Below are 25,875 nucleotides of genomic sequence, written 5' to 3' on the forward strand. Positions count from 1 at the left end.
ACGTTCGGGCTGGGGATCCCATCCACCGGAAGGGGGATGGTGAACTGCCCGATGGACACCACGAGGACTTGAAATTGTTCCTCGGTGGCGTTCATCTCCGTGCTACGTTCGGCATTGCTAGAAGAAGCCATGGGTGTTGGGGTTTCTTAGAAAAAAAGGGCTTATGAGAGTTTGAGGGAGGCTTTTAGAAGCATTTCCCACAGACGGCGCCAATTGATGGTGCGTAATTCGTCCGGTCCTAGCTGTCAACGATCTTGCCTCTAGCTGGTGCAGAAGGTGCCTGAAACGGGGAAGAAAGCGAGTATCTCCGGGGAGGGACCCGGTGAGAGTGCTCTGAAGCTCAAGTTAGTATCCTCAAAGGCAAAATAATAAACGAGATGGCGCAAAGTTCACATACCTCCTTCTTGGGGGGAAGAGAGACTTTTACAACCACTTCGCGCACTCACTCCCAAGCCCCTGTCGGGTCAAGCATCATTACCTCTGCACTTCTGCTAGTTCGGGTGTCATCACCTCTGCTGGGGCAGACAACCGCCACTGCTCTCTTTGTCGAAGCCGTCTCTGTGACTGGAGGTGGAGGTGGCAGGTGGTCGTTGAATTGCGGTTGTCGAGCGTCAGATCCCAAGTCAGTCAGGTGCGCCGCCTCAGGATACGGACTCCTTTGGTGCCAAGTATGATTGTTCAGTTCGGCAACCTGGAGCCGAAGTGCTGGAGTGGTGTGCGAGGTGAAGTCTTGAGTTCGGGTAGAGGTGTGGCCCGAACTGCCCTAGGGCGGGCCAGTTTGGGTTTTTTGCCCCTTGCGCTCCTCATAATGCTCGGTGTCAAAGGGGGAGTTCGGACTGTTGGTTCCTCCTCTCGGAGCTCGTGCCTCGAGCGTACTGCCGTGCCGAGCTGTTGCTTCTGCCACGTCTTGGGTGGTCAGGAGGTCGGGCCAAATCTTCCTTCATCACATATGGTCAAGGTTCAAAGTATCGATAAAATGCGAGTTTCGGTTGTATCGTATCGGTACTTAGAAACGGCCAAAACTTTATTTTATTTTAAGTTCTTTTTCACATTTTGGTTTTTTGGGAAGCTTTTAGCATGCTTTTTATTATTAAAAAAATTGGGGGTCCGAAACACCTGGAAACAGGCGTTTCAAACCGTATCTTTTTAAAAAGATACGATACGATACACCCCGTATCGGACGTATCGTATCGATACTTTGAACCATGCATGTGACTAGTGTGCCCCATTTATTTTCTACTTACCAACTCTTATATAGGCAAGATGATTTCTCTTGTTGATGGTTCTCTTGCTCCTATCTCAAGCAAGGGAGACATCAAAGCTTCAGAAACTCCCGCCTTATCTTTAGTCCTCCATGTTCTTAAGCTTAACACTAAGTTGCTTTCTATTAGTAATTTGGCAAAACCTTTGAACTGCAGTATAACCTTATTTCCTTCTTATTGTGCTTTTTAAGGACATGAGATCTCAAAATGTGATTGGGAGTGGCCATGAGATGAATGAGATATACTTGTTGAAAATGCTTGAGCAAAGTCAAGTATCACCTCAAAGAGCAGCTTTTGGTTCAAATGTGTCAGAGTCAATTAATTGTATTATCTTATGTCATTATCGTCTGGGTCATCTTTCCTTTTCTTCATCGAGTCTTTTGTTTCCAGTTTTATTCAAAGAAACTAGGTTGTCAAGTCTACATTGTGAATCATGTGAACTGTCAAAGCATTGTAGAAACTTCTATCCTACAAGTAATAAAAGATCTATTGTTCCTCACCATATTGTTCACATTGATGTGTGAGGGCCATACCATTTGCCTTGCAGCAAGTACAAGAGGAGAGGTAAGCTTTCTTTACTCTTCCAAGAACACAGTGAAAAACAGAAAAATTACAAGTGACTCGGAATAAAGATGCCCTATTGACCCTTTGTTTAGCTAACCCATCAGCAAAGGTGTTGGCATTTCTTTTCTTCTTTTTTTTTGATAAATAGGTGTTGGCAGTTCTTTTAATCCATAGCACTTTAACATCCATGCCCTGAGCCAGTCATTTGAATTTTTTCTTTTCATTATTGTAAACCCACAATCCATTCTGCTTCTCTTTAATCACCCCACCATCTGTAATCCTCTTATGTTATCAGTTTGCCAATGTTCAGCTCCTTGGCTCTTTGTACACCTCCCAAGGCTGCTAGAATCCCAGTCCCAAGGGAGTCACCAACTCCAATAGGTCCTACGAAAAGAACAACTAGATCCCCTTTCTCATTCCTTGTCAGTCCCCCAATGCACGAAGGCCCTATATTTCCAGCACTGCTTCCATCAAAGTTTAGCTTGAAAAACCCATTGAGAAGAGGGATCCAAGAAAGGACTGAAGACTCCTTTACTGGGGCTGAATTGGCAACTGCTCTCCAACTTTTTAACAGATCATCCATAGAGAAGTTTTAAAAGAATTCCAAAGTTTTCAGCCAATGTACCACTCTAGTAAAGATCACCTCCAAAATAGCTTCTTTACTTCTCAGTTTGTTAATGTTCAGCTCTTTGGCTCTTTGTACACCTTCCAAGGCTGCTAGAATCTCAGTCCTAAGGGAGTCACCAACACCAATAGGTCTGATTCCCGTCCTCATTCCTTATCACTCCCCCAATGCACGAAGGCCCTAGATTTCTAGCACTGCTTTCAACAAGGTTTAGCCTAAAAAGCCATTGGGAAGAGGGATCCAAGAAAGGACTGAAGACTCCTTAACCGGGGCTGAAGTGGCAACTGCTCTCAAACCTTTTAACAGATCATCCATTGAGAATTCTTGGAAGAGTTCCAAAGTTTTCAACCATTTTACCACTCTAGTAAAGATCACCTCCGAAATAGCTTCTTTACCTCTCGTTATACCTGGTTGTGTCTTATGTGATCTCTTGCTGAAGTTCCGAAACTTGTGAAACAGTTCCATGAATTTATACTTATCCTATTTGATACCCGCATCCAAATATTATGATCAGACTATGCTAAGGAACATTTTAATAGAGATCTTCATCTAACCTCATATTTTGTGAGATATAGGGTTGTGCATCAAAAATCTTGTGCTCATACTCCAAAACAAAATGGAGTAGCGAAAAGGAAAAACTAACATGTTGAAGTAACCAGAAGTATTCTTTTTGCCTCCCATGTTCTAGTGGGATTTTGGGGTGATGTCGTAATGATAGCTACCTATCTTATTAACAGCATGCCTTCTAGAGCTTGGGGTTCAAATCTCCATTTGCTCTTCTCTTCCCTAAGGGCAATATTTTTCCTATTCCTTTATGTGTCTTTAGTTGCACATGTTATGTCCATATTCCCAGCTCTTAGAGACATAAATTTGAACCCAAGGCTTGGAAGTGTATTTTCTTAGGGTATGCCTCCACACATAAAGGCAATTATTGTTTTGATACCACTGTGGTACCTTTTTTTTCTAAGAATGTCACTTTTGCTGAGCCACTTCCCTTTTATGGTCATTCTCCCAATGAAGAGCATTCTACTGAATTGTTTGCTTCACCACTTCCTCTGTCATCTCCTGTCGAATACTCTACAACCCCTTTTGTCCCTTTGGCAAAGTCTTCCTCGTCTCCTGTTCTCCCATTCCTAATCCTCCACCTACTAGTACTTTAGTTTTCACTACTTATAGTTCAGAAGTGGTACCAATGACAAAGGCTATGACATGAAGTTCCCCGATCTACGCCTCAAACACTCCCATCTCCTGAAGAGAGGACAGATCCTTTACCACCTCCTGCTCCAGTACCTTCCTTCCCAGACTATTGCTATAAGAAAAGGCCAGAGAAAATGTACAGTTCACTATATCTCAAAATACCTTTCTTACAGTATGTTGTCGCCATGGTTCAAAGTATTGATACGATACACCCCGTATCAGGCGTATCGTATCGTATCTTTTGAAAAAGATACGGTCTAGAACGCCTGTTTCCAGGTGTTTTGAACCCCCCAATTTTTTTAATAATAAAAAGCATGCTAAAAGCTTCCCAAAAAACCCAAAATGTGAAAAAAACTAAAAAAAATAAAGTTTTGGCGATACGAGACCGAAACTCGTATCGTATCGATACTTTGAACCTTGGTTGTCACCTTCATACTATCTTTCCTAACCTCTATTTCCTCTCAACCTATAAGTCGGTTACAAAGGCCTTGCTTGAACCAGAATGGAGAGAGGCTATGAGAATTGAAATAGAATCACTTCGCAAAAATAATACCTAGGATATTGTGGATTTGCCTAAAGAGAATAAACCAATAGGATGCAAATGGGTGTTCACCACCAAGTATCATGCGAAAGATACTATTGAGAGGTATAAGGCCTAGATGGTTGCCAAGGGTTATACGCAAGTGTATGCCTGTATGGAGTTGATTATATGGAGACCACCCTAGTTGCAAAAATGACCTCAATAAGAGTTTTGTTGTCCTGGGCAATGAATTATGATTGGCCTTTATATCAATTTGATGTTAAGAATGCCTTCTTAAATGAAGACTTAACTGAAGAGGCTTATATGTCGCTTCCTCCGGGCATATAAGGTAAGGAAAGGTAAGACAAGGTGTGCAAATTGAAAAATCCCTTTATGGCCTCAAGTAATCCCCTCGAGCATGGTTTGAGGTTTGACAGATTCTAGGCCACACTTGTTGAGTTTGGTTACACTCAAACGCAATCTAAATATACCATATTTGTTAAGAGGAGAAATAACCAGGTTACCTTTCTTATTGTTTATGTTGATGATATTGTGGTTACAAGCAATAGTACAGAAGAAGCTCAAGCACTCAAAAGCTTCCTTAATTCGGAATTTGAGATCAAGGATTTAAGGGAGTTATGATATTTCTTGGGAATTGAAGTTGTTAGGTCTAAAGATTAAAGATTTATTGAAGATGACATCTTCATCTCTTAGCAGAAATATGTGTTAGATCTTCTCATTAAGGTTGGGAAAATTGGGGCCAAACCTGCCTCTACACCTACTGATGTCGATTTATGCATGCCCCTAAAGACACATATGACCGTTATAGAAAGGGTTTTGTGTTATTTAAAGGGAACTCCAAAAAAAGGCATCATCTTCTCTAAGCATGATCACATGAAGCTAGAAGCATTAACAGATGTTGATTGGGCCAGTAGTATTGATAATAGAAGATCTACATCTAATTACTATGCTCTGGTAGCAGGGAATATTGTCTCTTGGAGAAGTAAGAGGCAGCCTATAGTAGCTAGATCTTCAACTGAGGTAAAAGTATAGAGCCATGGCCTGTGGAGTTTCAGAGTTGTAGGTTTAGGCACTTCTAAAAGAGATAGGCATTGCATATGATAAGCCCTTGATGTTGTATTATGATTATCAGGCTAGAACTAATATAGCTCACAACCCAATCCAGCATGACAAAACAAAGCACAATGAGGTAGATAGACACTTCATACAAGAGAGAGTGACATCTGGAGAAGCATGTCTCCCTTTCAGTGCCCAAAGGAGAAGCTAGTGGATGTTCTAACAAAAGGTGTACCTAAGGCAAAACAGCACCACTATGTGATGAGAATATAAATTATCATATTTTTATCCCTCAATATTCAGTCTTTTATACTTAATTAGTACCTAATTGGACTCAATATTCTTGTATTTCGATTTAGGGCACGAAATAAAGCATTATGGGAAAAACAAGGCTTATCGGGTAATTTTACACAGTTTCGGCACCACGAGATAATTTAGGCATAACTTTCCCATCCGGACTCCGATTGAGAAGATTCAAGATGCAGAGAAGCCTAGTTCGCAGTTGAAGCCCAATTCGTAGAGAAGCCTTGCAGCGACCCAATTCGTTAAGGAAGCCCAGTACGAATGCAATAATAAGAAACATCAATGAGTCCTATCAAATTCAATTTTCTGTTGTATTTTTAGAAAGATAAAAGAGATTAGGATTACCAGTTAAGAGATAAGAGTAGATCAAATCTAATCTAAGCCTTATCTATTAGAGGACTGATCTCCCAATGGAGAAAGAACTCCTTAGAGGAGAAGGAGACAGCTCCCTCCTAATTCTATATAAAGGGGGGCGGACTAGCACCCAAAGCATCATCAAATCCTCCAAGAGAGCTTCACCCTTCAGAGAGAGGCATCAACAACCAAGGAGGAAGAAGTAGAGTTCGCCCCCCCTCTCATCTGAAAGTTGCGATTTCATCATGAAGTGTCTGTAAGGTTTTATTTTCTGGTTGAAGGGTTAGGGAAGCTTTGATTCTATAAGCATTGTGAGATCTAATTGTTTTTTATTTCAGTTCATTGTTTATGGGTATTCATATGTTTTATGCGATTAACTGTGAGGATTATTTTTATTGATTAAGCAAAAAGAGCCCATTGCTCATTCAATGAAAATAATCTACAGCCAATTGAACCTCCAGTTTCGTATATGATTGGTTCATTCAATCATGGTGACAACTAACAGAAATTGATTGCAAAAAAGTTTTCGATCTATGTTAGAAAAATGTATGATCTGGTTTAAACGGTCCGAGCTTGTGAGATCGCTGACCAAAATTGGGTCTCTCCCCTCTTAATGCTATTAATAGATTAAATCCTAAGAGCTTTAGTACTGTCTATTAATAAGAGAAGCTATCAAAGAGCTTGTTTTGGTTGTCGAATAATACGAGTAGAGGCTGACCGTTGGAGCTTGTTAATAGCTATAACCAATTTATTTGTAAACATATGAATCTATCTTTGCATCGAGGATCAATGATATGAATCAAAGTTGAACTTATCCCTTCAACCGGAAGCTATCTTCCATCGATTTAATCTTTTGTTTTCTGTTTTTTTTTGTTATTTTCTTGTTTTCCTTAGCTTTACAACCCTCTTACTTCGTTTACTTGGAAATAAATCCACCCAATCCCAATGGAGACGATCTTGCTCATCACTATCTACAAATTATTTAATTGGAGCAAGACTATTTATCTTTGGTTGGATTCAACACCCACCAAATTTTGGCACCGTTGCTAGGGATTGGTGTCCTAAGTAGGTTTATTTCCTTTTGCTTGGTTTATGCCCCGCTCTTCTCATGTAGGTGAATTCCACTACGATCCCGAGATCGAAAACACAATTCGCCGCTTGAGGAAAGAAACCAAGCAACGTAGCAACCAATCAGCATCACTCATGTCTCCTGGAGTGAAGTCGGCTGCAGAGATCGTTGAGCCATCTAACCACCCTGAAGAAGAAATCATGGCCAACATCACCAATAACCACTTTGCATCGAATATGCAAACCTAGCGGTACCTTTCGAACTCAAATCTGGTCTTATCCACTTACTTCCTACTTTTCGTGGACTTTCAAGTGAAGATCCCCCACAAACACTTAAAAGAATTCCATGCAGTATGCTTAAGCATGAAACCTCAAGGTGTTACCGAGGAACAGATCAAGTTGCGTGCCTTTCCTTTCTCATAAGCTAATAAAGCTAAGGATTGGCTATACTACTTACCCTCCGGTTCTATCACCACATGGAACGAAATGAAAAGGCAAATTCTTGAAAAGTTCTTCCCTGCCTCCCGAGCTGCTAACATCAAAAAGGAGATCTGTGGTATAAGACAATTCAATGGGGAAACTCTCTACGAATACTGGGAAAGATTTATGCAACTCTGTGCCAACTGTCCGCAACATCGGATTCCAGACCAACTCCTTATCCAATATTTCTACGAAGGGTTATTGTCGATGGATAGGAGTATGATTGATGCAGCAAGCGAAGGTGTGTTGGTGAACAAAACTCCTACCCAAGCAAGAGAATTGATCTCGAACATGGCGGCCAACTCTCAACAGTTCAACTATAGGCTCAACCCTCCAGCAACCCATGCTAATGAGGTAAACATCTCTTCCCTAGAACAACAAATTGCAAGTCTGGCCTCTCTTGTCCGTCAAATGGTTGTAGGTAACATGCAAACGGTGAAGGCTTGCGGGATTTGTTCAACTACGGGACATCCAACCGACATGTGCCCTACACTTCAAGATGAACCCTATGAACAAGCCAATGTTGTTGGAGGCTTCCCACAGAAGAAATACGATCCCTACTCAAATAATTACAATGTAGGATGGAGGGATCATCCTAACCTTAGCTATGGAGCCAAGCCCTTCGGCTTCCAACAACAGCATCAACCTAGACCGTCGTATCCACCATATTCGTCTTCCAACCCAAGTATGTCTCTAGATGAAATTGTTAAAGTACTTGCAACTAACACTCAACAATTTCAACAGGAGACAAGGACAAGCATCCGAACCCTAGAGAATCAGGTCAACCAATTGGCAACTGCTATGAGTCGAATGGAATCTCAAGTATCAGGAAGGCTACCCTCCCAGACCACAGCTAATCCAAAATAGAATGCTAGCGCAATCACCTTGAGAAGCGGGAAGGAGCTTAATGAACCTAGTGAAGAAGCATCTAAAGATACAACTAAAGAAGAGAAAGAAAAGGAGACACCATCACCCCGAAAAATTCAAGCGGAAAGCAACCCCAAGCCATAGTCATCGCTCCACCTTTTCCTAGCCGATTTGCAAAACCCAAGGAGGAGCAAGACAAGGATATTCTCGAGACATTCCGCAAAGTTGAGGTAAATACCCCCCTCCTTGATGCAATCAAGCAAGTACCCCGCTATGCTAAATTCCTCAAGGAGTTGTGCACTATGAAGAGAAGGCTAAAAGGTGATGAGAAAGTCCATATAAGAGAAAATGTTTCAGCAATTCTCCAAAAAAGACTACCCCCTAAATGCAAGGACCCAGGTATGTTCACTATCCCCTGTAAAATAGGAAATGTCCAGATCGAAAAAGCAATGTTAGATCTAGGAGCCTCGATAAATGTCATGCTCCATTCCATTTACACGACCATGAACCTTGGACCATTGAAAGAGACGGGTATGATCTTACAACTCGTTGATCGATCTACCACATACCCGAAGGTGGTTTTGGAGGACGTCTTAGTCCAAGTTAATAATCTAGTCTTTCCCGCTGATTTTTATGTGATTGATACGGAAGAAGATAATTCTTCCAATTCGACTCCAATTTTGTTGGGAAGACCTTCTTAAGGCGTCCAAAACAAAAATCGATGTGCACAAGGGGACACTTACCATGGAATTCGATGGTGAAATTATCAAATTTAATATCTATGATGCCATGAGATATCCTAATGATGCGCATTCTATCTTTTCTATAGATATTACTGACTCTTTAGTGCAGCAAACTTTCGAACTAGATGATGAAGACACGCTGAAAGTTGCACTTAACAATGGTTCTGATCAATTGCAACAAGTAGAGCAAAAGTTTGTGCTGAAATCGAAATTGCGGAATTTGACTTCTAAACTGAACTCTTTTGAAATTGCTCATAATGCATCTTTTATTAGTTTACCTCCAGCTCATACAAGACTCCTTCCATCTATTGTGCAGGCACCTCAGCTGGAGTTGAAATCGTTACCAAAGCACCTAAAGTATACATTCCTAGGCAAAGGGGAGACACTTCCTGTAATAATTTCCTCCAAACTCGATGCATCAAAAGAGAGGAAACTAATTCAAGCACTCAAGGAATGCAAGGAAGCGATTGGATGGACTGTAGCTGATATCAAGGGAATAAGCCCATCTACATGTATGCACAAAATACTTTTGGAAGAAGACTCCAAACCTACGATAAGAGCCCAACGCCGATTAAAAGAAAGAAGTTTTAAAACTTCTAGATGCCAGAATAATCAATCCAATCTCAGACAGTAAGTGGGTAAGTCCGGTACAGGTGGTTCCGAAGAAAACAGGTATGACTGTGGTTGAAAATCAAGACGGTGAGTTAGTGTCTACCCGAATTCAAAATGGGTGGTGGGTGTATATAGGTTACCGGAAGCTAAATTCGTTAACTCGAAAAGATCACTTTCTGCTTCCTTTTATCAATCAAATGCTTGAAAGATTAGTTAGCAAATCTCATTATTGTTGCCTTGATGGTTATTCAAGGTTTCATCATATTCCAGTTGCGCCAGAGGACCAAGAAAAGACTACATTCACCTGCCCCTTTGGCACCTTTGCTTACCGTCGCATACCATTCGGTCTCTGCAATGCTCCCGCCACATTCCAAAGATGTATGGTTAGTATATTTTCAGATTATGTGGAAAGCATTATAGAGGTATTTATGGACGATTTTACAGTTTATGGAGATTCTTTTGATTCGTGTCTATCAAACCTTACAAAAGTGCTTGAAAGGTGTATAGAAAAGAACCTCGTGCTGAATTATGAGAAATGCCATTTCATGGTCGACCAAGGCATCATTTTAGGGCATGTAGTCTCTTCTAAGGGAATCGAAGTTGATAAAGCCAAGATAGATATTATTAAATCCCTACCTTATCTCACAAATATACGGGAAGTTCGCTCTTTCCTTGGACATGCAGAATTCTATCGAAGATTCATCAGATTTTTCCAAGATAACTCGTCCCTCATGTAATTTGCTCCAGAAAGATGTGACGTTTGATTTTGATGAAGCATGCAAGGCAGCATTTGATAAGTTGAAGGAATTGTTGACCTCAGCCCCAGTTATACAGCCACCAAATGAGAGTCTCCCCTTCAAAATTATGTGTGATGCAAGCAATTATGTTGTCGGTGTTGTTCTTGGACAGAGGGTTGGAAGAGCCGCTCATGCGATATATTATGCTTCGAGAACCCTTGATGCTGCCCAATGCAATTATTTAACAACAAAGAAGGAACTCTTGGCTGTAGTTTTTTCCCTCGAAAAATTCTGTTCATATTTATTGGGTACTAAAGTAATTGTTTATTCTGACCGTGCAGCCCTAAAATATTTGCTCACCAAGAAAGAAGCAAAACCGAGGCTTATCCGTTGGATTCTCCTGCTACAAGAATTCAACCTTGAAATCCACGACAAGGGTGCAGAAAATTTGGTTGCAGACCATCTTAGTAGGCTGACTACAAGCGAAGAGGCAACACCCTTAAAGGACGAGTTCCCGGACGAGCACCTATTTACAATTCAAGAAGAAACTCCATGGTACGCAGATAATGTTAACTATTTGGTTACTAAAACCATACCAGGAGAATTGACAAGAGCCCAAAGAGGTAAGGTAAAAAGTGATGCCAAATACTACATCCGGGATGACCCATATCTATGGAAACAATGCTCTGATCAAATACTTCGAAGGTGCATACCCGACCCCGAAATCCCCTTCATTCTTCAGTTTTGCCATTCATATGCCTATGGGGGCCATTTCTGCCCAAAAAGAACAGCACGAAAGGTACTGGAGTGCGGATTATTTTCGCCTACTCTATTTTGTGATGCTTATATGTTCTGCAAGGCCTATGAACAATGCCAAAAGACGGACAACTTAAGTCATAGAAATCAAATGTCGCCTACCCCTATACTTGTATGTGAAACATTTGATGTATGGGGTATAGATTTCATGGGCCCGTTTCCTTCCTCTTTTTGTAATATTTACATTTTGCTAACTGTGGATTATGTTTCAAAATGGGTAGAAGCTAAAGCTACCCGAACTGACCATGCTAAAGTTGTTGTAGATTTTGTCAAGTCCCACATTTTTTCCAGGTTCGGAATGCCCAAGGCGATAGTAAGTGACCGAGGCACTCATTTTTGTAACCGGGTGGTGGAGGCTTTATTCAAGAAATATAATATCACCCATCGAATCTCCACAGCATACCATCCGCAAACAAGTGGACAAGCCGAGGTGTCCAAAGGGAGATCAAGTCCATACTTGAAAAAACGATAGACCCCAGAAGGAAGAACTGGAGTTTGAGACTCAACGATGCACTATGGGCTTATCGCAAGGCCTACAAAATTCTTATAGCTATGTCTCTCTACCGCTTGGTATTCGGCAAGCCATGTCATCTCCCTGTCAAACTGGAATATAAAGCATAATGGGCGGTCAAGCAATGCAACATACGCATGGATGAGGCAAGAGAACAAAGGAAGTTGTTGGTGCAAGAACTAGAAGAGATTCGCAACGACGCTTATGAGAGCTCTCGAATCTACAAGGAAAAGACAAAAGCCTTCCATGACAGAATGATCTCAAGGAAAGATTTCGCGGTTGGTCAGAAAGTTCTTTTCCATTCTAGGCTTAAACTCTTTCCTAGTAAGTTGCGAATCTCGGTGGGTTGGGCCTTTCAAAGTCCAACCACAGCCAAAAAGTTCAAGGTAAATGGGCACCGTCAAAAACCTTTCTATGAAGGATTTCTGGTATACAATGTGGAAGAGGTATATCTCAAAAGACTAATCTATACAGAGTAAGGCATGAATTTCTGTCCTCCTCACCCACCTTCCACCGCATCAGAGAAGTTTGTTTTTTTTCTTCTTGTTTTTATCGTTTAGTTATTTCCACATTTTCTTAAGCTTTAAGTGTGGTGGGGGGGTGTAGGATCTGATTCGCGATAAACAGTATTAAATTTTATTTTATAAAAAAACACACTCAACTCTTTTGAAATCAATTGACACAATATTTTGGGAAAAATTCTTTTGGACCTAGTAATGAAGTACAATTAAGAAATACACGACCTATCTGAAGCCATTCCCTTTTAAGCTAGTCCTAAATTCAGGTTAAGTAAACAGGGCAAATACTTTACCATTGCTACAATTGGTAGGATGGAGAATAAAATGCACCTACCAGCCAAAAAATCCGATGGTAGGATGGAGCATAAAATGCACCTACCAGCCAAAGTAATCTGATGGTAGGATGGAGCATAAAATGCACCTACCAGCCAAGTCATCTGATAGTAGGACGGAGCATAAAATGCACCTACTAGCTAGCAATTCAAAAAGTAGGATGGAGAATAAAATGCACCTATTGACCAAGTAATCCAAAAGTGCGATGGAGCATAAAATGCACTCAATTCTTTAGAGGAGAGAAAAATAAAATAAAAAGAGAAAGAAGATGAAAAGGTTTTCCCTGATTTACTACCTGGTTTGCAGTAGCAAAAATTGGATTGACCGATGAATGAGTCGTGTATGACTCGGTTGTGTTGATTTAACGGTTCACAATATTTAACCTAGAATATGTGGAAAAAGAACAAGGAGAGTTGAGTTTAAAAATTGGTAGGAGAGTTGGTTTGTTCTTGTTCTATTTTTGCTTGAATTTTGTCTTAACCAAGGACGGGCAAGGTTTAAGTGTGGGAGGATTTGATGAGAATAAAAATCATCATATTTTTATCCCTCAATATTCAGTCTTTTATACTTAATTAGTACCTAATTGGACTCACTATTCTTGAACTTCCATTTAGGGCACGAAAGAAGGCGTTATGAGAAAAACAAGGCCAATCGGGTAATTTTACACAGTTTCGGCACTGTAAGATAATTTGGGCATAACTCTTCCATCCAGACTCCGATTGAGAAGATTCAAGATGCATTGGAAAAATAAGAAAAACTCTACAACTTTCATTTTTCAGTTTTAATAGGTTCGGACTGCATCAAGGTCAAAATCGAGCCCGAAGTCTAAGCAAATTCATAGAGAAGCCCAGTTCGCAGTTGAAGCCCATTTCGCAGCTGAAGCCCATTTCGTAGAGAAGCCTTGCAGCGGCCCAATTCGTTAAGGAAGCCCAATATGAATGCAATAATAAGAAACATCAATGAGTCCTATCAAATTCAATTTTCTGTTGTATCTTTAGAAAGATAAAAGGGATTAGGATTACCAGTTAAGAGATAGGAGTAGATCAGATCTTATCTGTTAGACAGTTTTTGTATGCCCTTAGCTTCAATCTGATTTGATGTACTTTTGTTATTTAGTGGAAATAAATAAAGTGCATGTTTGATTCATGTTGTTTGGTTTAATTCTGTGTAAAACCCTAAAACTGGACATTTATAGAGACTCGTGTTAGTTTTAAATGTTCACAGCCGTTGGATAAGTCTGGGGAGATTTATCCTGCCAAGGCTGATACTGGTGTGCCACCAAGTGTTGGGATGGCCTGTCTCAGCCACCAGGGTAAGACCCGAGGCACATGCAGTATGGGATTACTTGAATCCTTGAACTGGACCAGATTTCCAGTATTGCCCTAGACCTTTGAGATAGATGGGCAAAACTGGAAAGTTACACCTGACCCCTAGACTCGATTATGACATTTCACTAGGTGTTGGATCATGCTGCCTTTGATATGCCAATCAGTGAGATCCTTAGCGGGGATCAAAACCTGGGTATGTTGGGCCAGTTTGAGAATTCATCTGAGTGGGTGATCATAGTGACAGAATCAGCGACTTTGTCGGACAAAGGGCAATGATCGAGAATGCACTCTCTCTAATGGAAACCAAACTGCCGGCAGTTGATTTCAATCGTTGGAATTTTGTTTTGCAAAATTAATATATTTATATATATATGTACGGTTGCAACTTGTTTGCAAATGGTTTTAATTCCCGGGATCCATGTGAGAGGAGAGTGTGGCACTGTTCCTTGCAGCCGATGGAGAGGTCCTCTCTTGTCGGGCAGTGCTTGCTCGATAAGGGCTGAGAGGTTAAGTGTAAGACCATTGAGGATAATACCTGATGGGCTAATCTTGCACCTGCCCACAGTCCCTGGGTTTTTATAAGATGGCTTGGCCCAATGACCACTTAATGTAAGTGTTGGGCCCATAGCGTCCATATGATGGACTCAAGGGGTTCATTGAGTTTTTCAGTGAATTCGGATAGGCCTTGTATTAAAGGCTGGGCCGAACCCATGTGGCTGGTGTGTAGATCAATGCTTGGGTCCCACGCCATACAAAGAAGTCCAACTAGGCAGCAGATTGGAAAGTAATTAGACACTGAACACTTAATGGGCCAGAAGCCCATTTCGAGGTGGGCTGATATGATCACCCATCATTGGGGCGAATCTGAGATTAATGTTAGTAAAAGGATTGGGCCTTTAGCCTTATCCACTCTTGGAGGCCAAATTCAAATTAGATTTGAATCTGGTAACCTCCTGATAAGATCAGGAGTAAGCTAACTTTATATGCAGATAGGATTAAGATTATCCCCTATCCAAATACTGATTTAGATTGGGATAACTCCTAATTAGGAGAATTCTTAATCAAGAAGAAAGGAGGAGAAACCCTAAGAGAAATATCAGATTTCAAACCACCTTGAAGAGATATAGGATATCTCCTGCGAATTGAGATAGGATCTCATTCATACTCCAGAAAAGGAAGAAGAAGCAGTTCAGCCCTTTTTCGCCTTTGGAGTTCTCCTCCTGCCGCCGCCATCTGTTTTTTGCAAGATTAGATCTTTGCAGAAAAAGAAAGTCAAGAAATCTGTTCTTGACATCAGTCTTGCAGGAAAGACTAAAAAATAGTCAGTGTTTAGTTCTTCCAGAGGATTCTTGTGAAGGATCCAGTGTGTAGGACGCACCCTGCTAGTTCTGTTCCATCCACAGCTGTGTCATCTTCAGCAGGAACGGATCTTGGAGCATTCTTTGGGCGTGAACACCAACTTTGGGAGATACAGCTTCTCCGGATCAGGTATATTCCTCCCATTTGTCTTTTGGTACAGATCTGGTTTGATTATGGTTCAAGTAGGATCCTTGAATATTGTATTCTAAATTTAGGGAATATGATTCCCAGTTGGGAGAAGGTAGGAAAATTTTTGAAATTCGCCCACCCATTATATTCAACCTTTATGGCGTCCATTAGATGGATCCTACCATTCTTTCAATAGGAGTAGATCAGATCTAATCTAAGCCTTATCTATTAGAGGACTGATCTCCCAATGGAGAAAGAACTCCTTAGAGGAGAAGGAGACAGCTCCCTCCTAATTCTATATAAAGGGGGGCAGACTAGCACCCAAAGCATCATCAAATCCTCCAAGAGAGCTTCAGCCTTTAGAGAGAGGCATCAACAACCAAGGAGGAAGAAGTAGAGTTCGCCCCCCCTCTCATCTGGAAGTTGCAATTTCATCATGAAGTGTCTGTAAGGTTTTATTTTCTGGTTGAAGGGTTAGGGAAGCTTTGATTCTATAAACATTGTAAGAACTAATTGTTTTTTATTTCAGTTCATTGTTTATGGATATTCATATGTTTTCTGCGATTAACTGTGATGATTATTTTTATTGATTAAGCAAAAAGGGCCCCTTGCTCATTCAATGAAAATAATCTATGGCCAATTGAACCTCCAGTTTCGTATATGATTGGTCCGTTCAATCATGGTGGCAACTAACAGAAATTGATTGCAAAAAAGTTTTCGATCTATGTTAGAAAAATGTATGATCTGGTTTAAACAGTCCGAGCTTGTGAGATCGCTGACCAGAATTGGGTCTCTCCCCTCTTAATGCTATTAATAAAAGAAGCAATCAAAGAGCTTGTTTTGGTTGTCGAATAATATGAGTAGAGGCTGGCCGTTAGAGCTTGTTAATAGCTATAACCAACTTATTCGTAAACATATGAATCTATCTTTGCATCGAGGATCAATGATATGAATCAAAGTTGAACTTATCCCTTCAACCGGAAGCTATTTTCCATCGATTTAATCTTTTGCTTTCTGTTATTTTTTGTTATTTTCTTGTTTTTCTTAGCTTTACAACCCACTTACTTCGTTTACTTGGAAATAAATCCACCCAATCCCTGTGGAGACGATCTTGCTCATCACTATCTACAAATTATTTAATTGTAGCAAGACTATTTATCTTTGGTTGGATTCGACACCCCCCACTATGTAAACAAATTGGGCATGATTGATATATATGCTCTTGAGGGGGTGTAGAGATGATGGGCTGGATGGACCATAGATCCTTTTCATTTTAGTTACAGCATTGTTATGTTTTATATCTTTAATAGTGGGTCTAAGTTATGGATCTGTTTTAGTTTTCTTTATTGTCCTAATTGGTTGGCCGCCATACTAAGGGCAAAATTTTTTTTTTTTATAATTGAAAATTTAATTCATTACTCAAAGAAAGATCTGTGACAAATAAGCCCAGAGAGAGGCTCAAGGTGCAGCATCACTCTTTAAGAACAAATCAGGACTACATGAGATAGAAGTTACCACTAGAAGAGGGATTATACACAATCATAAAGCTGCCCATAACAGAGAAACCTTATTAACTCCTTGTTTTGCGAGAGAATCAGCCCATCTCATTAGCCAATCTTCTTACCCATTGGATCCTCACTATCATATTCCTTGTTACCCAAGCCACCTTCTTAAGAAGATCTCTTAAACCCCAGACAGTCGAATCTGGATCCAGCAACCATCCCACAACAATGCGTTCTAATAAAAGTAGATTTGAGGGTTGGAGAGAGGTTCGGTAGTCTCACTTCTTCCTTATCTTCCTTGTGTTCGTTCTCTTGTTCTGAACTCTCAGACGAATCTGGATCCAGCAACCATCCCACAACAATGCGTTCTAATAAAAGTACATTTGAGTGTTGGAGAGAGGTTAAGTAGTTTCGCTTCTTCCTTATCTTCCTTGTCTTCGTTCTCTTGTTCTGAACTCTCTTTCTTCTTTTTTCTACTTTATTTTCATATTTGTGCGGATGTGACTTACATAACAGGGGGAAAAGAAATAGATAGAACAATGCAGAAGAGTCCTTCAATGTTCAATACTCTCCAGGAAGCTCTAGAAGCAACCCCAAGACCTGCTATTGATGGAATATCTAAAAAAAGACACATCAAACCCTAGGAAGTTGATAAAAATTTTTGGGCAAATGATGCAAATCAAAAAGAAGAAAAAGAACCCGATCTGCAAATTGGAACTTCCATGAGAAAATAGGATTTTTCATGTTACAAGCCCACAAAGCTCCTACAAGTCTCCATCCAACAATGGTCTTTTATAAATCAGGCACCAAGCAATTTGTTCTCCCCTTTTCTCAAAACAATTGACCAACAGCGATATTTTTATTACTCAACCTATAGAGGCATTCCCATATCACTCTTCCCAAAATATCATCTTTCTTCCTTGTTCACTAGAAATTTGGAACATCTTAACAAATACTTACAAGTCAGCACATCATATAACACTAAATTCAAAATTTCCTAATCTTCTCTGATTTGACACCATTAGAACTGCTTTATCCTTCCAACAAGTCTAATATTGCATATAATCATACAATAACTGATTTATGGCCAATAAGTCAATTATCAAAAAATAATAATTGATTTGTGCATTTTTTTATTGGTGAATGACTACAAAGCCTTTTAATAAGTAAGCAACCCTTGATTGGTTATCAATTATCTGTTCAGATTACAAGATTTCACTTCTTCCCCTTGATAAAAATTTGTAATAGGTTTAAAGATATCTTATGAAACACAACAAAAATATACCACACAGAAAATAGATATCACAAACTCCAAGCTGAAAAACAACATAGAAGCAAAACAACCCATCAGAACAAATTTTTAAGCAAGTTGATTTTAGTGTTTTATCAAACTGGAACTTCAGTTATTTGATAAAACACGGTTGGCTAGTTGCCACTAATATAAAAGAAAAATAATGCCTACCAATTTATAAATGCAGTAAATACTCTTCTTTGGATATAGAACTCCAAATTAGAATGAAATAATGTCATGTTAGTTTCATTGCAATATTGCACTTGAGGCCATAACCATCATCTAAATGGACTCATGAGTCATGTCAGGAGCATTAAAAAAATATCTCTTATCAATAAGAGCATTAAAAAAGACTGAAATGAGAACATTTTAGAATTTAGGTAAATGAACTATTTGCAATCAAATAACTGATCTGTTTAGTTGTTGAACTTAAAGGCTTAAATCCTATGTAAAGTACAATGAAATGATTTTATTCTTCATGTATTCCATGTTCCAACCAAATCAAAACAAAATGTGATCATCTCAAACACAAAAAGGCACTACATTTGTACAGTAATCCACAATACAGGAAGCAAAAATCAATTCAAACCTGATCAGCGACCACTTCCACAAGCTCCAACTCATGGACATGCCACTGCCTTGCACTATCTGAGGGAAGCATTAAAACCATCAATGCATAACGTTTTGTGGAAAGCTCCGGCCAATCATTAATCTGGAAATTTGAGAGATGTAGAAGTGGGACACGCACAGCAACAACCTCCCCAGGAATATATTTTCCTGTGAGAGGCCGGATTCTTGCAACTGGGGAACTCGGTGATATTTTCACAGCACGGCTGGTGCTAAAAACTTGATTGATCACAGGAAGCTGAATAGGTACAGTAAACCCAACAGGATTTTGGTGGCGAAGAGTGTAGGAAAGTTGAAGCTCCAAACCAGTGCGTGTTGGCATCCACAGTGCACACTCCTCCAATGCCAAAGTTCTACCCAGCTCAACAAGAGTGGTCTTCAGGATGGTATGCCTGTCAAGGGTGCTTCTTATCTCATGAGTCAGCATTCTAACATGCCGGCCAGTTTCTTCCTGTGTACGAATCAGTCCCATCTCTCTGTCAAGCGCAGCAGCCTTATTTTTTAAAAATAACTCTCTAGTCTTCACACTCAACAAATCAGGAATAATATGCACAAGCATGAGTGCAGTTGCACAAGACACAACAGCAGTCAAAACTTTTGCTGTGGTCATCACAACTGCCACAGTTCTTGAATGTGTACTGAAAGTCCACAAGTTAATAAGGTGTGTTGCTCCACAAAGAACTATGAAAGCACCAAATTGCACAAGCACCCATCTATAAGGGAAAACGGCAGATTTCTTTACAAAGTAGATAAGTTCAAGAGGAATTGAAAAATAAGCAAGTGCAATGAAGAAGTCTGAAATATATTGGTACTTCATCAATAGTTCGTCAGCTGGCCATTGTGGCTCAATACAGTTGCAAGACTCCATGTTTAATTTTTTGATACGTAAGATGTGTAAAATATATGGAAAGGGTTAGGTTCTCATGTACAAAAGGCAAGCACTAGCCCAAAAATAATACGAAGTTCCACAGCTCCGTAACCCTCAACCAATACCTCCTTTTTTACATACCTGCAGTAACAGGAAAAGAATGCTATAAATTGGAAAATGGGAATAGATACAGAAAGTTGAATAAGAGTTATAACTGTTTCTGATTAAAAAAAGATATAGAAAGTTGTCACAATAAAACAAACACAGAATGAAAAATAGAAATATAAGGATAGAAAATTTAACATGTAGCACAAAAAAAATGATAGACTCACAGTTCATGTTAAGTTGTCCAAACACAAGTACCAACCTAAGAGTATAATGATATTATACCTACAGATAGCCAATATAGGGAAGTTTCTGAAATACGAAATTGGGAAAATTAGCAGGTAGAACTATGCCAAGTTGAAGTTAATTTCCGATGAGAATGCCTTGAATCAGAGCAACGTGGCAATCAGTCTAAATGGCACCACAACTGTCCACAAACAAAGCTCACACATCCACACATTTCTAACCTGGTTTTTTAAAAGTGCAAGGGACAAGGTGAGGCGCACGCCTTTTCGAATCAAGGTGCAAAAATACAAAAAATACCAAAATTTTTAAAAATGCCAATAAATTTAAAAAAATGCAAAAAAATATATATATTAAACAAAATATTAATAAAAATATAAACATAAATTTTAAAATAAATAATTTAAAAAACTTATAAATTAAAATACATAAAGATAACATTTAAAGTGTATTCAAATGAAAATTTTAAAATAAAATCAAACATATAAAACATTTTCAAGCATGTAAAGCCCACAATTTCTTTTTTTCCTCGATTCCATTACTTCAAATGGCTAACGTGATGTAAAACATCTTGCATTCTTGATTCTACAAACCACCTTTGTACCAAGCACCTATTTGCTAATGTTCTTCATTCACTCATCCTATTAAAATGTCTTCCTAAAAGGCAATTAAAATTATAAAATCATTTTTTCGTGTAAGGATTAAGAATTTATGATGCTAACATGGACTTGTTTGGGCTTGCCTTGAGGGACTTGGTTAGGACTCAAAAAAAGAACAAAAAGCACAAAACAAGGCACACACCTGGGCTGAAGCACAAGACACGCCAGGCACGCACCTTTTGAAAGTGCTGCACCTAGGGCCTAGACGAGGCACATACCTTAAAATGCGCCTCACCTGAGAACCTAGGCATGCCTTTTAGACCACTGTTCTAACCATCACACTATAGAATGAACCACCATTAAGACAAAATTGACAAGGATAAAGTGTAAGCAGATTCATCATTTTACTCATCTGTATTGGGTCCCAATTTAGATAATTATCCAAGTAGTAAACACGTTGACAAGCTTGAACTTGAACCAATTACACTTTACTAGAAGAATCCGATGGAAGACTGCATTGAGATAATCAGATAAAAAGGGACTTTAGAACTGTGTGAAATTCTCTCACCTCAGTACAAGAATATGCACAGAATTTATTACAGTCCAAATAAATAACTGTATGTGCCACATAAAGGAAGCACCAAAGGTGCAAAGCATGCAATACAACCAGCTTTAAGAAGACAAAAGATCTAATAGCAAAGATCAATGAAAGTTTGGGTAGAAATGCTAAACAGTGTTTAGAAAACTGGATTGGGCCAGCTTGTCAAACCGGTTGAACCATGACTCGGGACCCTAACCAGTTCGGTCACACACCAATAACTGGACTAGCTCAAAACCCGGTAAAAAACGGCTGACCAGCCGGTTTAACAGAAAACCAGTGAACCGGTCCCAGATTCATGAAACCATACATAAGTGAAATTTATAAATGTTAACAAAACTTAAACCCAAGACCTCTTATTTTCACATATTAATTAATTACCACTAATCAACCTCTTTATTTGTGTTAATGACTCTCTATTGTACATATTAAAATATTATGCACGTAATTTAAAGAAAACGTAAATTAAAAGGCATAAACCCTAGTCATTTGTTTTAAAAATTAAGAAGCTTACCATCCATCCATTGAACTGTCAATGGGTCAGGTCTGACCCAATAGACCCGACGTAACCCAAACCGATTGTATCAGTTCTAATTCTAGGATTTAGAGCCACAGGTTAGTTCCGGTTCCAGTTTTAGCTGCCAAAAGTAGCAGCAACATCTACCGATGGAGGCAACAACGGCAGCAACGATTGGTGGAGTCTGACCAATGGAATCCTAGGCAAATGTGATGACAAAGCTTTGCAACTGTGTGGCTGTGTGGCAACCGACAGGTATGTCTCGTGCCTGAAATTAGTTTTTTTTTGTCTTGTTCAAAGTTACAACAGAAAAATCTATAGTTTGGTTGTGATTCATTTCCATTACTTGATATAGATTGAAAGTTTGCTACTTGCTAGACCTAGGTTTTTTGTTCTTCTTCTTCTCACAGGGAACCATTGAGTCAGGCCCAATAGACCCAAGAACCAGTCTGTTCGGTTCTGGGTCCAAAATTACAGACCCAGTTCCAGGTCCATGGTTTTTCTTGTAGGTTCGGACCGGATCTAGTATTCTACCAGGTTCCGACCCAGAACAAACCTGTTGACAGTCCTATCCGTCCACAATATTTAAGTATATTAAAAGTTGAAAAATATATTATATATAGCAAGTATATGACTCATAGTATATATATATATATGCCACATCATCACAGTTCGACCCCGATTGAACCTCTGACACGTGAACCTCTCCCTTCTCCAGTTCTATGCTCAGTCCAATTCTCTGAACATTGATGCTAGAAGATAGTAAGAACCTAAGTGGGTCTCCTGTGAACAGAAACCATATGTATATTTCAAATTTTCAATATATACCTGTTTAGTTACGGGTAAAAGACTTAAACATCCCCTGGGTTTTCTCATAAAGACTAAAACATACCCTGTGTTTTCTCAAAAGACTTAAACAAACCTTCCACTTTCATAATAGACGGAATTAAGTAAAAGAACAATTATGCCCTTTCAAAAACATGTTATTCTTCCGGACTTGACCGCTGAATCGCCTTTGTCGCAACACCTCGTGCTGCAATGAAAGTTGTATCTACACTACCAACTTCATATACAAACAAGGTCCCTGCTTTTATCATTTTCTTAATTTTAACAATTTTTGCCTAATTTCAATGCTCAATTAATTAGTTGATGATCAACAAGTTAAATGGTCCATCTGTTGTCTGGTCCCAAAATACATCGTGTTTGTCTTGTCTCCATAAACTGGACTGAACTCAATAAGAGGATAACATAGTCACAGGCTTTCTTCCATTTTGGGACTAATCCATTGGATTTGGAGTCTCTTCAATTATCCATTTGTTATTCCATGCAGTATAATTTTGGGATTTAACATTATTCTTCTTAAAATGAAAAACCAGAAGAATTGTATTAATTAGTAAAGAAAAAGAAACTGCAATTAGAGCTCAATAGATGATGCAAGGAAGGAATCCGCTTACCTATACAGTCCCCAATGGCTACTTCTTCAGCGCTCCAGTAGTCCAAAGCACTCGGTTCTATCCTCTGCTCCTAGTTCATCTGCTTTTGCTTTAATCTTTTCTTAATCTAACCCCCCTGTCTCTGGTTCTTTTGAGTTTGAATTCTTGGCAAATTTCCTTCCAACACTTCTATTACGGCTTATGATTCAAGTTGTTGATCTGTTCTAGAACAGTCAGATCCAACCAATGAATTCACTTACTTGCAGAGGTCTCAGCACTTAGAAGGACAAAATTGGGTTTCTAAAATATTTAAATGTGCACCGGATGTCACATGTTAACAGAATTTGACAGAACATTATGGCAAGGTATATTTAAGTCATGTGGCAACATTCCACAAGGTATGCTTAAATCCTTTGAGAAAAGGCAGGGTATGTTTTAGTCTTTATGAGAAAACCCATGGCATGTTTAAGTCTTTTACCCTTTAGTTAAAGTACAAAGTTGAAGCACAGACAAACCCAATGACACCTAAGGTTCTAAATATCGATAGGGCATATCGAGCAATATCGTTAGTGTTTTTTTTTTTTACGTTTTTTTTATTTTTTTTCAAAACCAGCTCAGGGGGGGCGGCTTAAGGCTCCTCCACCCCCTGAACTGGTCAGAACCTTGACACACCCTCTGTAGGGGTGTATCGGAGAGCTCCCGAAATGATACGTATCGGCCGATACATATAGATACTTGGAACCTTGATGACACCTCAACCAGAAAAGCCTTACAAGCTTGGTCAATCACTCATCTCTGAATGACAATCATTCAAAATATCATGCTGCTTTTACAAAGCCAATACCTACTCCCAAGTTGCACTTTCCCAACAATTGCCACTCTACTAAATATTCAATGTAAACCCTTTACTACATCAGTCACCTCAGCCACCATTGGTAGTAATACTGCAAAACATCATATGCCAAGAAGACCCATGTTACTCTACAACATCTAAAGCTGTCCCCTAACGCTCCACCATTTTCTTTTCACGCCCATCCTTAATATCAATGATCCCACGATGGCTAATTGCAGGACAGGGACGATATTTTAAGTTATTGGCGTCCTCTATGTGTGTGTGCGCTAACTCACCCAAACCGTCCAGATAATCAATGTCCACAAGGGTGGTTCTCCCAACTAAACCCTCAAGTAATCAACTAGACCTCTGTTAAAGCTTAGAAGCAAAAAATAAATAAACAACCGTTAAGAAGCCGTGGATACTCAGCCCAACTAAGACTGCAACGCCTTATCCCAACCCTAAGGAGTCGGCTAGACAAATCCCATTTCCCCTTTGATTTTACTCATACCATGAAATCGGGCAAATCCAACAACTAACCATCATATGCTCGTCTTCATTACTTGTGAACTTCATGATAACCCATGAATAAACCTAGAAACCCCAACCCAGATCCACACAAGCTTCTAAGATTGTTTTAAACCCATTAAAACCCAAAAAAGAACACAAGTAAGACCTAAAAAACTGACTGTAAATCCTTTTTATTTCGGTAAAGGACTGGAAATCGAAGAACACAAAATCACATAAAATAAAGCCCAGTTAGAGACTAGACCCTCTTCAGATACACTAAAGTAAAGATAAACCCACATCCAAAAAATATACAGACAAAAACAGAAAAATGAGACGCAGACCTGATTCCTCTGAACTTTACTCTGATCGATTGAGCCAATGGTCAGAGGCGGGCTTTCCATAAGCGGTCCCTGTGATTCATGGGAGAAAGAAAGTGACAATCAATTACATATATCTTCAGTTTTACAGCCTCCAAATCTATAAAGGAGAACAGGCAAGATATAGTCGAAAGGAAAGCGTTTCACAGGAGACAAGAAGAGTCTCTGGTGCATGAACCTGTATCTAAAAGGTCACACCTTACAAAGCTGGGGACCACGTGTCCTGTTTGTGCCAATTGATGATAGAATATACACTACTTTATACGTATCGTATCTGTACGCTACTAGTTTTATACGTATATATATACCGTAAATATACATATGTGAAATGTCAGGTGAACCTGTAAAAGCATAGTGGTGGTAGTTAGGTTTCGCGGCACTGTGGCGGCGCGGAAGATTTTTTCCTTCTTTTCAGGGGAGACGGATGCTTCATGGCTTCCAGCCTCCCACTAGGATGGTTGATCAAATTTGTCTTCACGGCAGAACAGCAAAACCATTGAAAGGAGGATATAGTCCTTCTCACGGTGAAAATTAAAGCCACAAGCTGGGGCATGATCATCCCACCACCAATAAGCTGCCACGTGTTTACAAAATGAATACTTGTATTAGAATCTATGCAATTTCCAAATACCATATAATGTATATCATGTGATGGGGATATCACCAATACCAAACAAAAAAATGACCTAGTGGTGGCTCACTTGGCATTTCTAGCAAGATGCGGATTTGAATATGATATTACTATCTTCGTTCAAAACTTAGTGGCGTTTGATAAATATTAAATTTGAAATTTATAAAATTAAAAATATATTAAAAGGGTCTGAAATCTAAAATGAAACATTGTTGTCTTTTGATTTCTTAGAGGCTCTAAATAAAATAAAATAAAATAAAATTGTTTGTGTTGGATCAAATCTTCAGCATCTAAAATTCATTAGTTTTACTATTTTACCCTTAAATTAGACTATTCGAT

At 39.4% G+C, this 25,875-nt stretch overlaps 1 protein-coding gene across 4 annotated transcripts in view; it reads right to left on the reverse strand.

Annotated features, from left to right (window-relative positions):
• Positions 1-25,104, reverse strand: part of ETR1 (Signal transduction histidine kinase, hybrid-type, ethylene sensor) — a 43,081-nt gene extending 17,977 nt beyond the window's left edge. The window contains exons 1-3 of one of the 4 annotated variants that reach the window (XM_088977058.1): positions 24,870-25,062; positions 23,208-23,405; positions 18,786-19,832 (exon numbers count right to left, since the gene is read on the reverse strand). In XM_088977058.1, coding sequence (XP_088833184.1) covers positions 18,786-19,691 — 906 coding nt within the window. In that variant the 5' untranslated portion in view covers positions 19,692-19,832; positions 23,208-23,405; positions 24,870-25,062. Of the gene's footprint in view, positions 1-18,785; positions 21,151-23,207; positions 23,406-24,869 lie in introns of all 4 variants that reach the window. The other 3 variants (XM_088977057.1, XM_088977060.1, XM_088977059.1) reach the window with 3 other exon arrangements.
• Positions 25,105-25,875: the final 771 nt, after the last annotated feature.

This window comes from Nelumbo lutea, chromosome 3, assembly GCF_056320005.1.
Source record: "Nelumbo lutea isolate HS-2025 chromosome 3, American lotus-T2T, whole genome shotgun sequence".
NCBI lineage: Eukaryota > Viridiplantae > Streptophyta > Magnoliopsida > Proteales > Nelumbonaceae > Nelumbo > Nelumbo lutea.